The 17,483-nt window shown below is 40.9% G+C and overlaps 1 protein-coding gene across 3 annotated transcripts in view; it reads right to left on the reverse strand.

Annotated features, from left to right (window-relative positions):
* JARID2 (jumonji and AT-rich interaction domain containing 2) overlaps positions 1 to 17,483 on the reverse strand; it is a 226,087-nt gene that overhangs the window by 87,762 nt on the left and 120,842 nt on the right. For all 3 annotated transcript variants that reach the window (XM_064443643.1, XM_064443644.1, XM_064443645.1), the window contains one exon: positions 11,968 to 12,109. In XM_064443643.1, the coding sequence (XP_064299713.1) occupies positions 11,968 to 12,109 (142 nt within the window). The remainder of the gene's footprint in view (positions 1 to 11,967; positions 12,110 to 17,483) is intronic.

The following is a 17,483-nucleotide window of genomic DNA, read 5'->3' on the forward strand; positions in this document are numbered from 1 at the left end:
ACTGTAAGCTTCAAGGAAGAAAAAACCTTTTTTTCATGTGTTCTTCTTCTGAATTACTCCAGTTAATTCTCCTGATAAGAATTGCGTGGCCTTTACTCAAATGCTATCTGCCCTGTTTTTCCATTTCTCATCTGATTTACCTTTAAAGTTTATTTTGCAGTCCATCTGGAAACTGGAAGCAATTAAACACTTTTAAACTGGTACAGCATGTAGCACATGCATCAACAGTAAATTTGACAATGAGATTTCTACATAATAGGAATAAAATAAAACTGATAAAAACCAAACCTTGATTGCATGGTAACATTTGCCTATGTATGACATACAATCTGATTTTCAGGTAATGAGAAGGTTTCATAGGCCTAGACACATAAAAGCAAGGTTCTCGGAAATTATGCCACACCTCGTTTGTATTCTTGTTCTCTTACAAATCAACCAGGTGGGACGAACTACATTTCAAGAAAAATCAATAGTGGTCAATTTTTCTAGCCTAAGACAAACAGAAGTCCAAGCACAATGAGATACTGCAGTTAGGAGGCCAGCTTGTTTTCAGGTTTCTGAACTAAGAGTCAGGGTGGTTGAAAGATTTCTCAATCCCTGATAAGAAAAACGTCATGATTTTCAATGTGCAGGTGTAAAGAAGACACTAAAAATAGAAGTAATCAAGAAAGTCCCAGCTGCTCACTTTCACAGCAAACTAGACGTATGCAAAAGAAAAACATGAGACTCCCTTCTAAAAAAAGAGTTGATTAAAATTTTAGAGTAATTTATTTTTAAATACACATTTTGCTTGACAACTTGCAGAACAAATTGTCACAGGGCCAGGAATAATCTAAGGCATAATAAAAGAGCACAGAAGACAAAAAGCAAAGGGTTTCTGAGTCTCTCCCTCACCTCACCAGGAAAAAGGAACGACCAAAAGAGGCAAGGTGTTGGCTTACTTAAATCCGAGAGCAACGTTACCCCAGAAGGCTGAGCTGATCGGGGCTGCTTGCCACCACCCAGAGAGGTTTGATGCGCCTTCTCTTTGTCTTTCTCCCCACAGCCACCTCTGCTGCGCCCACTGAGGTGCCCAGGGGATCTGTCCCTGAGACCAGTCCCACTAACCTAGCAGAAAACCATCTGCTTTCGCTTTTGCTAGGTGGCAAACAGAGCCAAAGCCAGCACAAATGGGGTCAGGGGAAGCATGCTTCTCCTTACCATCTATCCCCTGGCTGCAAAGCGGGCCATTAGGCTGTAATTTCAACCTAACACTCTCAACAGGAGGCAAAGTGATTTGCATTATCTGACCAACAGCCCAAGGTAGGGTATTTATGCAGTTGTAAAACAGAGGGACTTCTCAGTAGGCTCCTGAGTGTGGAAAGCCACAGATGACAGTGCTCAGCAGGCCAAAGGAAAACAGTGCAACATTGCAATTCATAATCGCCTAGGGCAAGATGTCCCTAAAGAAAGAAGGAAAACCTCTGAAGATGCAGCTACTGTAAGAAACAAGCGTTCATCAAAACAGCAGTGTAGCTACACGAGCTCTCTCAGCCAGGTACTTCTGGTAGAACTTCTTCGCTGGAGAGCACATTTCAAATCTCTAAGCCATTCAACAAACCACTGACACCAACAGAAACAATGCTTCCCCAAGACAAGGGGCAATAGCACATGCACAAAGGAAAATATCCTGTCTGTTGCAGAATAGCCAACTACCCAAACGTCCATGTTTCTCTGTTAAAGCTGGAATATAATGAACTGTATAAAGAGCTATCAAAGTTATGATGAGGTGCAAAGAAAAGTCTCTCAGACTTAAAAGGCTAACGATGTGTTGTCTCAAGTTTTCATTTCCTCATCAGAGAAATTTTAACTTGCACCAGAATATGTTTATATTGAATTCCAAAAGCTGCCATTTAAAATAAATAAATTCTAAAAGCTATCCTAGACACTCAGTATACATACACACACACACGTTACCAGTTAATTAATTTTGCAGAATTATGACTCCAATGAACAGAAAGATCAAATCAGATAGTAGCTCCAGGAGCGACTCTTTTAACTAGGGATCTCCTCACTCTCTACTCATACCCCAAATTTTTCATTCATATAAAGGAATATCTACAAGATTTAATGAAAGTGAAAGTGTTACAGGCAAATGACATGCTGTAACAGAAGAGATATTAGAAACGAGCTCTGTACAAAATCTACTTACTTTATTGAAAAGATAAATAACAGCTGCAAAAGCTCCAGAAAAGGAGGAGGGCAAGGGAGGAGAAGAGGAAAAGTGGACAGTCATCTCCATAGTAACTACCATTAGGAAACTCAGGGGATAGCTTGTCTGAAAGCTGAAAGAATGATGCTACCAGTGGAAATAGGCTGTAATACAACTGAAAAAAAAAAAAACAACAACAACAAAAAACCCACACAAAACCAAAACTTGCAAATAATTTGCCACATGGTCAATGATCCCTTAAGCTTTAGTTTATTTAGAGCCAAGAACAAATACCAAGAGCGAAAAGCAAAGAAGAAAAACATAAAATCAAAACATAATGATGACATGGCCATTACTGTACAAATTATTTAACAATAAACATACCATTAAAATAGTAAAAATACAAATGTCCAGGTTAAAAAAAAAATATTAGCTTCCCTCAGGAAATCCTGTGCAACTAGATGCATCAATGGAAGAAAATAAAGGAAAAGACATTATACCAGCATAAGCTAGGCCAAATATATAACTGCCTGTGATTTCCCATCAACTGGAATCTGAAAAGATTCCAGAGAAGATATATAGAGTTAAAAAAAGAAAATCTATGCTTTTTAAACTCAGTTCAGAGCTAGAAAACTATTAAAGTTCCAAGCTTCAATGACGGTGATGAGGACTGCCCTACTTCTGAGCAGTGCTCACACCACCCCACACCTCTTTCATCCATCTGGGAGTCTTGAGACCCACTCCCTACTTGGGATAACATCTGCTTTGATCTGACCCATAACAACACTGACACCTACACTGTGGTCAGTGTTGGTGAATCTGCAGTAGCCTGCGCTCATGTTGCCATTTGCAACGAACACATCAAGAACATATTCCTTCCACTCACATGTTGTCCAGATCGGCCGCAGGAACAAATAGAGAATAAGATTTCCTATAGTTTAGCCTATGCCAAACCAGCATACAGTGTAAACACAATCTTCAAATACTTATAAAGATACAAAAAAAAAAAACCCCAAATAAACTTAAAACTCAATGTTAGGATACATTTCCACTTGAAAATATTGGAGCAGTGCTCTGTTTGGTTTTTTAACATCATTATCTTTGCAGAGCACATAGAACAACATTATTCCAGCCCAGGCTGGCTTTTAATTCAGCACACATACAAAACACTTGGGTCAGAATTATAGCAGAAATGATGTTGTATGCAAACAGCCCTGGGCAAATCTCTAAATGCCCATATAAAAGAAACTAGATGTTTCCATCACCAGTTTGCTTAAATATTAGTTAAAACACAGAGTAGGTCTTCCCGTGCTTAGCAGCAATATCTTCACAGATCTTGTTAGGAGACTGGAGAAGCTGTAGTAACGCAGCATACTAAATCGTGTCCAGCCTACCACAACAGAACAAAAAATTTCTTCCGGTAAATCAACCTTACATTCCAAATGTTAAACTGAATTAAAAGATTAGGAGCCCACTGTTACTACAAAGCAGAAAGTATCAAGGATCTTCAAGGCTCTACTTTTCTGTGCATAGCCTTTGTTTCCTCATCCTTCAAAAGACCAGCCTTACTTCATAAAACTGTTACTAAATTTAATCTCAGCAAATTACTTACTGCCAAATATTACAGCATTTTACATCTTTATTTAAGGAACAGGTTTCTGCTTTTCCATTCTTGGCCTTTTATTCTTGCTAGAAATATTTTTATCTGTTGACATCTTTTTAAGCTCAAAATTTAATTTTATGCAAGAAACTGGATCCGTTTCATTTAATTCTGAAACCTTACCCATACTTCATGGTGCTGAATGATTTCCTCATTAAGTAATCTCTTCTTCTCCAAAAGAATAAAACCACTACAAATGCTAGGATACCTAATATCTAAGAATCAAAATTTTAGAATAGGATCCCATGTTTTTAAAAGAACGTAACAGAAAAAATCATAGCATTGCCCTGATCTTCAAAATACAATTGTATGCCTTTTTTTTTCTTCCTGTCTTTGATTTTAAATTCATTTTGGGTGAATTATGGATGAAGGAATAAGTAGAAAGACACTAAATTGTAATACATGTAAATGTTTGGGGTGGGGTTCTCCCCCCCCCCCTTCATGCTGCAGGATGATGGAAACTGATTCATGGAGTGTGCAGACAAAGCTGTAGGATACCTCATGGGCCTCAATATTTCTTTGGTGAGGATGCAACGTTTTACCTACAAGGGTAACATGACCTAGAGCAAAAAACCATACATATTTCATGTTATCCATGTTTCCGATATTCAGGATGAGGCGGCTTGGCTTTGGAACAGCAGCAACAGCCAGAAACAGCTAAGGGCACAGCAATGAGTCCCTCTGTGTTGATGTGACAAAATCCCTGGGAATATCCACCACATATAACATTTCTTCTGAAGTTGCATGAGGCTTTGGGAAGAAAAGACAGTTGCTGGCTGCCCAGATACACAACCCTCGACTGAAAATGGTTTTAACACCAACCTTTCTTTTTAAAATGCCACCTAAGTAGGTTGTCCAGAAACGCCTTACTCTCTGGGCAGGAAAGTAATAGAGGATAATTTTCAGAGAGGAACAAAGTCAGAAAGGTTCTAAAAAGGATCAGCTTGGACAGGTGGCTCCTCTCCCCCAGGTCTCAGCAGCCCAGCCTGGGCCCTGGGTTCAGCCATCAGTCAGTAGCTGAGCTGTAATGTCAAGGTACTAGAAGGCCAGGCAACGTGGAAAATGACAGAAGTAGTCAAACACAGCGAACAGTTACGTTAACCCAAACATGAGACTAGAGTTTTATATAGACAGTGGCTTATGAGCCTTAAAAAAAACAAACCCTTTCACGCCAACGCACAAATTTACTTGGAAAAAGTGTCTTTCAGTACAGAATCAGTTATTTCCTACATCAGTTCAGAGCAACCTCTCCCTGGTATTTAAGCAGTCAACATCTGGCCTGCCATACACAGGGGTGAGACATACAAATAAAGTGAATGACAGTAGGGGTGGGTTATCAAGCAGCTGAAAGAGTGTTTGCCATACAGAGAAACACAGAAACAACTGGACCTGTCCTGCCTGGCTTTGGAAAATCCCCTTGTTCCTTAGGGGATGAGCCCAAGCTCAAGGTCATTAAGACCTCCTCCTACAACTCTAACTGCTGAGGAGAAGGCGGCAGGTGAGGAAAAGCAAGTTTGAATCGGACATTGCTTAACACTTCTCAGCTGCTATAAATCATACCTTCATAATTATTAAATCACTAGTTGGACAAGTTGTTTACATAGCTGTCTACCCACAAAGTTAAAGTGTTCCCAGATTCTTGTACCTTGTTATATCTTTGCCTGTCGGATAGAAGAATCCATGTCAACAACTTCTGTTTGTTCCTTATGAAAATACTGAAAGAACATTAATCACCTGATTTTTTCCTTTTCAAACTACATAGAATGATCTCCTTGACTTGCATTATAAAGCAGATAATCTGTCTTATTTACTATTCCTGGGCAAATCCACTCCAATGAACTATTATTGTTTTGTTTATAAGGCCTGTTATTTAAATATAAATGTGCTGCACTAAAAATATATTCCACTCATACCAGAATTTCCAGAGGGGGTAAAAGAAAAAAATTATTATACATAAATCTTACTGCCATTTTGGTTTTACTGTGGATCAATGTAGTTCTTCATAAGCAAATAACTAGTGCAGATTTGCATAGCCTACTGAAATTAGAAAAAAATAAGAGGCACCTGGTTGATAGGTGGGATTACACTACATGGTAGCAGGCAACAGCTGAACACAAATACATCATATACTGTTTCAATTAGTGAAAAGACTATTCACTAAAAAGGTCCTGGAAAAACACTTTGATATTATGAGCAGTCTCCTGCTTTCATACCGGAGTCATAATACACTGCTTTCTCCATCACCTACAATACTGAGTAGAAATCCCTCACAAACTTACACATGTGGGAATGGGATTGACCTTGTTTTACATCTCACATGGAAGATGCTAAGTCTAGTACCGAAGACACTGTTCATTATTAACTATAAAAACAATCTGACAAAAAAAAAAGAGAAAGAAAAAACAAACCAACCCTGAGCCCCCTCAATCTTTTGACAGCTCTGCTGCAAGAAAGTCTTTCGCAGCTCAAGTTGAAAAGGATATATCACTAAAATAAACCACTTAAATTAGCAGCTTGCCTAATACACAGAAGCTTGCCTACCCTTGACTGGCTTTTTTTGTGCTGAGGGTGCAATACGGCTTTGCCAGTCTAGCAGCTGTGCAGCCACTAGCCAAAGGAGACCAGTGTACTTGCCTTCCCCCCCGGCCACATATTCCCACCTTTTCATTTGACAAACCTTGACACTCATCTTGCCCCACAGCGAGCCAGCTCGGGGAGTTAAATTGGCATCTAAAAATGAAAATTAAAAAAAAAAAGGCAAACAGGAAAATGGAGCAGACAGCAGGGAGCTAGCACGAGGCGAAGGGCAGCACATCCCACAGATTGGCCTTGCTGTAGCACACAACCACACTTCTGATTGTCACATGCTCAAGACCATTAGCAGAAAGCTGCTGTATTAATTAAAGGCCTCAGAAGATTCCTAATAAGCAATTTCTGGCCAATCTAGCTGTGGCAGCTTAAAACACGACTGCTCCCCAGTGGGTTGTCCCTTTCTCCTGCTGCCAGCAACCTTCCCTGTAGCAGAGCTGGACAGAGTGTCTTCTGGGAGCTGCGCACGCCAACTCTGCCACTCCTGCAAGGAGGGGCAAGGGGTGGGTGGGGGAAGTTTCTTCTACCTTAGTTTTCTTCTAAACTAAACAAACCTCTTTGTCCCCCTTAATGGAGAAAATATTCTAACATTAAGTTAAAAAAACCCAAATTTAAAATTTAATCACTATTAAAATCAGTCAACCTCCCTCCCACTGCTCACAGCCTTCTATTAACAGAACTTTACAATAAAAAAATAAACGCATTTGTGCATTTGGCAATCCCTTGTGGGCACTTCTGGGAAGGGGGCCGTCTAAATGAGTAGCCACCTGATTAGTAACAGGAAACAAGCAGTAGCCTACTATCATCAAAGATTAACATGCTGTCACATCAAATCTGCTCGGCACACATCTCTTCTTGGGTAAGGTGAGCAACTGTTGCTAAAAAACATATAGCTGTCTCTGCACACTGTTATTAATTGCCAGTAGCTGTAGTTTTAAGAGTTGCCCATAAAAATGTACGAGCATTCAGCACCGCGATTCAAACACCTTTGGCCTGTTACCTATTGACCTTCTCCACTGAGATTCATGGCTGGAAATTAGAGATTCATACCAAGAGCACGTGGCTACACTGAAATTATACTTATCCTCCTTCAGCAGTTTTAAAAATGCACGTCTTCACTCAGTGAATACCATCCAACCTGACAGTTTATCAAGCTTGCATACCAGCGCTTTTGTTCATCTCTCCCAAAACCACTGAACAAACTAGCAACTGCTCTCACTTACATGGCAGTTAGACAGCAGCCCATTACACAACAGATTCAGTGTAACGTTTGAATGCTTAGCTTTTGCCAAATGTTAGAATAACACTGACACCTCTTTACTGGCTGAAAGTAGTATTTACTACTGAGGATTAACCCTCTGCTTCCTCCCAGACCTGGTCACTTGCAATAGACACAGCTCAGACCAAAGCAAGTACTGTCCGTTCTTTGAGTGGAAACTCCAACAAATTTAAGTATTTTGAAGTCCTGAGCTTGCCACTATTGCCACTACCAATCCTTCTTAAACCCCATTTGTTCTGTAAGTAGGTCTTACAGTTTTTTGATTGATCTGGAGACTTTGCACAGGCAAAGCTGTACACACAGTTCTTTTCCTCCTTATCACTACCCAAGCTATCACAGCTGAAACATGCAGCATCACACAATGGTAGGTTGCGCACTTTTAGTACTCTTCCATGGTTTCTGTTGCAATCTAAAACCCTACACTTAAAAAAGAAATGGAGGTGGGACTTTCCCCATTGGCTGCAAATCTGGCTGTGTAGGATGCTTCCTTCAGTCACCAGAGAGCAAAGGTGTTAATTACTGACCAAGTACCTACAAAGACTAGTTGGAGCCATTTGAAGCCTAACAGCACTGGGCCACAGTGTTCAAAAGCCTGGTCCATCAGACAAAGTATCCAAGTGAGTTTCTGAACAAAATCTGCAGCATTTTATTAAATCAGCATACTTTCACCAGAACTGCAATCTCTTTCCTCCCATCATGATGCTCTCTTCACAGCATGGGTGGTTCTTCAATCAAGTTATGCTACTAGGAGAGGGGTTGAAACTGAAAAAAAAAAATAGATGTGATAAACCTGAAGCAGCGCTTGGTTGGGGGTTCTACTGTTGTGTTACACAGCTTGGCATGTATGTGTGAAATACAGAATACTCAGCAGTAATCTCTTCACTGGTCAACACACAGGCTAGTAGGGATTTACCTCTCCCACAGATGCTTGTCAGTACCTACCTATCTACAACTAAGTCCTCTGACCAGTAACACACTAGAAGCATCCACTGCCTAGTTTTGACCCAAGGAAAAACTACACCAGAGATGGCTGGCATAGTGGGATGATAAGGCAAAGCTAACTGCTAGCAAACTCGCCCTCCACTCGGCTTGCTACAAGAATTGGCACCTGCTCTTCATCCAGGTTCTTGTGCAAATCATCTCTGAAACTGGAAGAGTTTGAATCAACAACAAATGCAAATTAAACACACACATGAATCCATCTCCCTATTCCATTTATATAATGCAACCTGTTCTAGCAGGGGGAAGATAGTGCCAGTTCAGCCCACTGAACTGACCGACCTGGAGCCCAGAAGATTGCCAGACATGACAGCTGGGAAGAGGAGGGAAGAAGAAACAGGGAAGAAACTGTTTTCCTCCACAGTACCAGCCTGCCATTACACTGAAGAACTGCAAGGTCAAACCAGAGCCTTAAACTACTAAACAAACCGGAGCCCCTTACAACAGCCTCCCTTATTTACTGTGCGTACTTAGCACTCTTTGCGTCCATCACTGGTGCGAAATAGAGGTGGCCTATTCCTCTAGAAGGTAACAGGTTCAAGTTTCCAAAAGAAACATTCCTGCCGTACACCAAAAAAACTCCACCAAAACCCCACAACCAATGAAAACCTAAATAGTAGCTTACATGTATGCTCGGTTCAAACACCCCAGGAAACCTGGTACTCAAAACTCACTGTATTACATATCAAGCAAGTTCCAAACACGTGTGCTTCACTAAGTGCACCAATCCCTAAAACCATTTCACTGCATATACCACCAGCTATATACCACAGTATTTCAAGACAACAAATACTCATTTTGGGGAGGGAAAAAAACTGGATGAAGTATATGCTAAAGCTACAGTGTTTAAATGTGTATTTTAGTACAAGAGTGCCATTAGTTGTACAGACAGCTCAATAGACAATTGAGAAGCTTGATTTTGAGGAAGCCCAGGGGGAAGACAAGGAAGGTACGATTTCTCAAAACCTGATGAGCTGAGGCAGTGAGCCCATAGATCCCATTTCAGTCCCATCCCCCCATACCATCCTCCTGCATATCCTTTGTCCACCCAATATTCCTGGCACAACACTTTGTGGGACCCCAAGATGACCCTGACTGAGGAAACATTACATATCCAGCAAAACAAAACAAAAAAAACCTCAAAGGAGACAAGAGGAAGACATCAAAACACTTGACATGCTGCAATACAGCTTAAGAGAAGGAGCCCAGAAGTCTCTCTGCAAAGAGGAAGCTGGGGGAGGAAAAAAGTAGATAAAAGTCTATGTTGGGTATAAATGGAAACAAAACAGGAAAATTCTCCTTCGCAGCAACTGCGGCAACAAGCGTAATATTATGTCAACAGTTCATGATGCATGAAGGAGAACTGAAATGATGCCTTGTCTTTCACAAAAGCTATATTTTTCCTCTTAGCTTCTGGGTTTTTTTAAGGGGGGGGTGGGGGGGGCACAAGGAGGGGTTTGTTCTGGTTTTAACACTAAAAGTACCAAAGGGACTGAGTTCACTATTATTAGGCCTGAACCACCCAGCTGCTTCTCAAGTGTCTGAATTCCCACAGCCAAAACCTAGCAAATATTTGTCAAAAGAAAAAAAAAAAAAACAACCCAAACAAATTTGCCAGTGATATTCAAATGCAGTTTCTTGGGATGGTGATGTAGCAATCCCACTCATTTCTGAAGCTAGACTGCGCAGGGCACCAGAAGCAGCGACAGTGTAAGGGTCAAGCCCTCCTGCCCCTTGCCAGCCCCAAGAAAGGAAGGGATGCCCCCTTGGTGGCACTGGTGGCTGCTCCTGAAGCCATGCTGTAAACAAGACATGAAAATTCATGCAGGTAAAGAATAAAGAGCCCTTGCAAAAAGTCTTCCATTTGCTATTATTTTTAATCCTAACCAGCTCCCTGAACCTACTCATGGTGTGTCAGCACAGCTGAGGAATGAGAGGACAAAGCAAGTGCAGGAGGCAGCAAAAATTCCTTAAGAAAACATGCAAGCAGCTGCGGCAATGCCATGAAACGATGACCACCGTCTGCCAGGATCGCACCTACAGCACATCACCTAAATTTATAAGCAGAAATAATTTTTCAGCCTCTGTTATACCCCATAAAGCCAAAAATAAACACACAAATATCTTTCCACCAACCAGCAGTAGGATGCAATAAGCCTTACAAAATTTCTACCAGTATAAAAGGTAACACAAATTTTATTTTGATACACCGGAGGAGCTAAGTGACCACATGAACTAGACTTTGAGTTTGTTTCTCAGGGGATGAAAATAGTTGCAGGGACCAGGGGTGGGGGACATGGGAATAGGAACGGAGGGGTGTCCAGGAAAGCACTACTCTCATCACTCCATCAGGCTTCTCAGGGGAATCATAAGGTAATGCAGAAAGTAGGAATACTTTTTTTTTTTTTCTTTACAAGAATTTTACCATTCTTTTTGGCTTACGACTAGGATGGGGAGTGTGGAGGAAAAAGGTCGAGAAAGCATTTTCCGTTTCTCTCTTTTAAATGGCATTTTTCAGACAGCCTGTTTTGGTTCTCACTTCATACAGAGGACAACTCCCAGCCTCCTGCATTCTCAGCATATTTTCTATAATAGATTGGCTTGAGTCCTATGATTTTAACCCACATTTTGCACATTCAGGATAAGAACTCGTAAGAGTTCAACAACAACCTCATATCTGACTTCTGGGAAACAGGAGGCAGCTTGCTACAGCAGTATCTCAAAGTAGTCCTTTACAACAGATACCCACCACACTGCCTTATTATACAGCTTTTCTTCTCAGAAGCATCCGTTGGGGTTTTTTGGGTTTGTTTGGTTTTTTTTTTTTAACTTCATACGGTTTCATTCACAGAAAATTAAAAACAGCAACAGTAACACTAACTACTTTAGTGCTGCTTTCCTTGAAATTACACACCCATATGTATTGACATGACCCTGAGAGGCCAAAGCCAGAGGAGGAGGAGGGAGGGCAGGAGGGGAGATAGTCTTAAGGCATTTCATTTAGCAATTACCTACTGCAAAACAACAACTGCCTTTCAATGCTTTCCAAAACAATAAGAAACATCTATACCAATAGATGAAGCAAATTTTACTATATCCTCAGTGTTACTAGAAGGACTCCTCTCTGGAAAGCCTGTTTATGGTAGGACAGTATGTGCAACCATACCCTACTGATAACATAATCACAACCTTATAGCATGAAAGGGACAAAGCAGAAAGGCTATACTTTAATCATAATGCACTACTGACCTTTTCCTCGAGGGCCCTTCTTCAAAATCTGAAGAACTAACATCGTTGCTCGTTGAGGACACTTGCGATGCATCATCCTTCTCATTCTCCAGCTGTTCTGATCCCGGTCCTAATCCTTTAGATGGGCCATTAGTGAGAAGTCCTGCAAACGTGACAAAGTAGTACACAATATTCAAAACCTGCATTACCATTGCCAAATGGATTTTATAAAAATTCATGCATGACACTAACAGCAAAGAGTTGACGCCCAAAGAAATGATCTTGCAAAGAGATACGCTGATGACATTGATTTTGCATGGAGGTATCCAGTAAGAACCTGCCTGATTGTGTGTTTCCGATTTCGTTAACTGTAAGCCCCCAATCCCAAATAACTACATTACAGGTGTTTGCAATTGTATTTATAATCTTGTCATATCCCTTACTCAGAAAGGGACACAGCTTAGAGTCATAAACTCATCCCTGTTTTACAGAACTCCTGTTGACTGGCATAGATGAGAGCCTTTTGTATTTCTCTGTAGATCAATATAAAATTAAGCTGCCATTTGGTCAATTTGTCGTCATCTTGCTCTTCACTCTGCTGCTTCCAACTACTGCAATTTATGATCTTTTTTTAAAAAATCTTAAATCCCAAAGGGGTGAACATCAAACACCTGCTTCTCAACTCTGATTCTTCCAGCCAAATGTCACTCAACTACAGAAACTCCAGACTGCCAGCAAAGGTACACAAGGCAGGGGAAATGTCTGCCACAGCTGCCTTCCCTTTTATACCTTTTCTCTCCTGGAGGAATACTACAGCAAGCGGAGTCACATAGATGGAAGAAAGCATTAGGCTTTATACAAGCATAATGTTTAATAAATTTTGCCTATTCTACTCAAATGAATAATATAATTTGGCTCTTACAAACAACAGCAGACAGACAGCGAAGCCACTCAGACTTAAGGAAGAATTAAACTAATAACATTCTTCAGTAGAGTCTGGGATGAGAGGGAGGAAAATTATTAAGAATTTTATCAGCTCAGTATTTACTCCGTGTTTTAAGAGCTTATTAACAGACGAGCTGCAATTTTATCCAGGAGAATGCTTTCCCATCTCTCCACCAAAATTCTTTTGCAAATGGCATAGCAAAGCTTTGTTTTGTAGCTTTATTTCCTCAGAGGAACACTGGTAGGACTCCCCTCCCTTGGTTGTTTCAGTCCCCCTTTCTATAACTGCACCTTAGAAAACAGGGAGGGGGCTGATGCCTTCCAAGATAAGCTGGGCAGCAAGGCTTAAGAGTACTAAACCAAAAATGCTGACTAATAACAGCAGTTCAAAATTTTCCCATCAGTGCTACAACATTTCAGACCTCTGTTTTTAGAAAAACTACTGCTTAGCACCATGGATGCACTTACTTGTTGCACACCAAGCATTCAACCAAGCTCAGCTTGAAAGAGACACCAAAGCATAACCAGAGCAAGAGGAAGGCACCTCCTCTGGCAAGCTGTCTGCTCTAAGTACTGGCACCTCGGCCACAGCCACGTACTCCTGCCCTACAAGGCCATTTACTCACTGCTTGCTTGGGCACTACAACTGAGTGCAATACATCGTCTGCCGGCAGGCTCTCAAACCTTTCAGTGCTTCAGGTTCCAATCTAATCGCTCCGATTGCCCATTTTTAAACAGCCTAATCCAAAGACTGCATCATATCACTACATCATATCACCCTCTTCTTTTTCCAAAGTTTGCTCTTACGCATTCTGAACTACACCAAATTTCTACTGACTTTAGTCAGAAGTGGCTACATGGTGGCCATATGCTGCAGTTTTTGTGCACTGTTTTTAAAATACTAAGTAGAGGCCTGGATTTTTTATTTTTTTTTTTTGGGGGGGGGGGGGGGTGGGGGTGGGGCGTGGAATGCAGTGAACTGGTTGCTCAATTTGGCAAAAGTTGAAACTAAACACCAATTTTTGCATCAAAATGTCTTTTCTAGCCACGGAAGAAGTGTCAGGGAGAAGCTATATGACCCAATTTACATTTTCACTCCCCTTTTGTTAAATTCCTTTTGATACTTCCTTTCCATTAAAGAGATCTCAAACTGCAACCCAACAAATAATACAAATTTCAGTATCAGCACATGATACTACAACAAGGTTTGTAATGTAACGCAATGATACAATACAGGGTGACAGCATCCCTTCAAAGCATTCACAAAGAAATGCAGGTGACAGTTTAAAAAACATTATATTTCTATGCTGAATTCAGCCTCACTAGAAGCCCTAGTGCCCAAGTTTATTCTTTAAAGTTTCAACTTTTGCTTTGTATTTTTCCATTAAACCACTGCTGATAAAATTTACAATTTTTAAACTCCAGAGAAGTCTAAATCAAGCATATCATTTGAGGTCTGATACTCAGTAACTTAACTCTTAAGGCAGAATTTGATTAGGCTTTCCAAAAGCAATATTTGTTCTGGAGACTTGCCATATGCAAAACCCAGCAACCTGAAGTATATGAGTCAAGAAAATCACCTTTTGGGCTGTCAACTTGCACGCACTTAGAAGGTGATTTTTATTCTTCCTTTCACCCTGCCAAACCATCATGCACTTGGAAGACATGCATGATTTGTGTCCCTTAAGGAAAAATATAGGCTTGTCTACTATTATTCAGCATAACCAGCACCATCCCAAAACACAGTAATATTGCAGTTAACTGAAGTTAGCTATCGTCAGCTGAAACCAATTAAAACAAGTGCCCTAAAACAGAGTCGTGAAACTACAAATGAGAGATACTGATAAATAATGGGAACGGGTGTCATGTTCTACAGGTCTTCAGGGCCAGCATAATTGCAAAATCCACTCTGAAGTGATGAAAGAAACAGACAGCCACAGTCCACAGCCTTCTTCCAAGCACTGAAGAGAGAGCACATGCTGAAGTAGGCTGTTATAAAGTTTATTGCCACTCAGTCATTTTTATGTCAAATGCATTCAGTTTGCCCCCAGATACCTTTTCCTTCCAACGCCATTCCTGCCATCTCTAACTGCGATAAACCACAATCTTTTCTGCTGTGCATCAGTCAGGAGCTATAGAGGGTCTGGAGGCCCCAGGATGGGGTGGGGTTGGGTGGGGACCCTACAGTTGTGCCAAGTGACACTCAGGCACCCCCATCACCATGAATGAGTTGGAAACGGTGCAGCTGATGGGACACACCGGTCTGCTGGTGGACTGCAGGAACAGAGTCTGGCACACATCAATTCACGTGGGTTAACTCTCCAAAGTTAAGCAAGTTACAGGAAGCAGCAAGCATTCGTGTTTCTTAAAAGCAAAGTACTGCGTGTGTGTGTATGTATGTAAAGAGGGAAGAGCAACTGAGCAAGAAAACGGTCTTTTATATAGTCTGAGGAGCTGAACCACTCTTCAATCCTGGCTACTTCAGAATACCAGCAACAGCCAAGGAACCAGCAAGCCATCAAGAGCCAAATAAAATCAAAGGGTTAAATAGTTCCTCTGCTGCTTTTCCATGGCTGTGTCCTTCAACATCTAAATCATGGTGCCAGCGAGCCCTGGCTCATGGCAAAGCCCACGACAAGTTACATTCCCAGCTGCTGGAGACCTGGCAGCGGCTGCCTGCCCCTTGTCCACTAGGCTCATCTCAGCCCCAGCTCTCGCTGCCTTCTCTGGCAGCTGGACTCATGACCAACCACAAGGCCAGAATAACTAGGCAGAATAAATAAGGGTTGATAAAAATAGACTTGATTCCTGTAATATAAAGTGTTTGTTTTAAAAGTAAAATTAGATTTTTAATATTTTTAAAAAAACTAAACCTCATTAAAATTATATTTGAAAGTGCAGCAACCTGGATTATAAGTCAGTGTAAGATTTCATATATTAAAATGACTTACGTGAAATAATAATTCAGATATAGAGTGAAGCAGTGCATATTTGCTGCCAAAGTTTAAAAGGAACTGAAACACTGAACAGCTAAAAGTCATTGAATAAACACTGCTTCAATTAAGTCATTAATAACAAATTATTTAATTAAGTCAGAAATACAGGAACTCACATATCAAATGACATCTATGGTCCCTTAAATACACTGTCCTGGCTCCAACTGATTGAGACTAGAATACTTTAAGAGAAAGGCCAATTACTAATTCCTAGTAATTAAAAAGGGTAGCTTAAAACTGAAACAGAGATCTTAACATCCTTTCTAAAATGTATCTTAGCCACATAAATGTCAACTTCACAGTTTTGCTTAATTCTTTTTTAAATTTCCGCATAAGCTGTGATAGCAAACTGCAATTTTAGTAACATGCTGCTTAAAAATACAAAGAAAAAAATCCACTTATCAGCTTCTAACCACATTGAGAAAAAGCAGCAAATGTGAGTATTATGCCCACTGCTACAAGCTGGGGAAAGCCAAACAGCCCCTTCTGCCCTCTGCACCCCAGACGTTATTAGAGAGACCTCTATCACCTCCTTTTTATTTGCCTTCTACACTCAATGTTTTCAAATCTGTCTGTTGCTACAAGTTTGTTTGTTTTTTCACACGCAGGAAGGGCTCTGCAATGAGCCAAACCATACCCTCCAGGGTGATCCAGACAGAATCCGGATACCACGGTTTTACAACCTTTGTAGAGCGTGGTCCCTCTTGTTCCCACTGCATCTCACCTTCCCCTTTGCTTCTCGACTGTAGCTGTTAACTGAGTGGAGGTCTTGCTGAGCCTTCTCCAGCAAAGGCCATGCCCCTTTCACCAAAAACTGTGTGTGTAAAGAACAGTGAAATCTGCTTAAACAAGTCTACATCAGGAGGCTTGCACTGACTCAAGCAGATCACCTTTCATAATAGTTAGCAAGTAAGACTTACTGTTCCAGTAGAGGCTGGGCTTAATTTATATTAGTACAGATTTGCTAACCTTGCCATTTTTGGTGATACACACACACACTTTTAGCAGCAATCTACAACTCTATTTTCAAGCCATGATCTAACCCATCTCTGGTCATCTGGAGAGGTGGCTGACAGGCATGTGCGGGGCAGGTCTTGGGAGCACCTGAACACGTGATGCAAAATCACAGTACCTGGGAATGCACTGTGCAATAGAACACCGTGTAAGTATAAATACATAGGATGAAAACAGCAGAGGAAAAGAGAAGCAGAAAGCAGCAACATAAGGGAAGATGGAAAAAATGCAAGAGAGGGTTTGGGGTTAGTTAGCTGGTTTTAAGAATAGATGAGATTACAGTTACTGTTATGTTCTTCATTATTAAAGTTACTGAATAATCAGGAAACCAAAGGGGAGCATCCAAACAAAGCTCAGTATCACGTGGTTAGTTGAACACAGTGGTTGGGTGAAGGGACTTCCACAATGTTTCCAAAACACTATTTCTACATCACTTACTCTAATGCCAACAAGGCATCTGAGCATGAACACTTCCATGCTCTTACAACAGGACAGCAACACCTATTTTAGTTTGCCATTTCCCAGTCATAAGGCGACTTAGGAAAAGAAATACATTCAATTGTATTTCCAGTCAGTTTGCAG

The sequence above is a fragment of the Phalacrocorax carbo genome, chromosome 2 (genome assembly GCF_963921805.1).
Source record: "Phalacrocorax carbo chromosome 2, bPhaCar2.1, whole genome shotgun sequence".
Taxonomy (NCBI): Eukaryota; Metazoa; Chordata; class Aves; order Suliformes; family Phalacrocoracidae; genus Phalacrocorax; species Phalacrocorax carbo.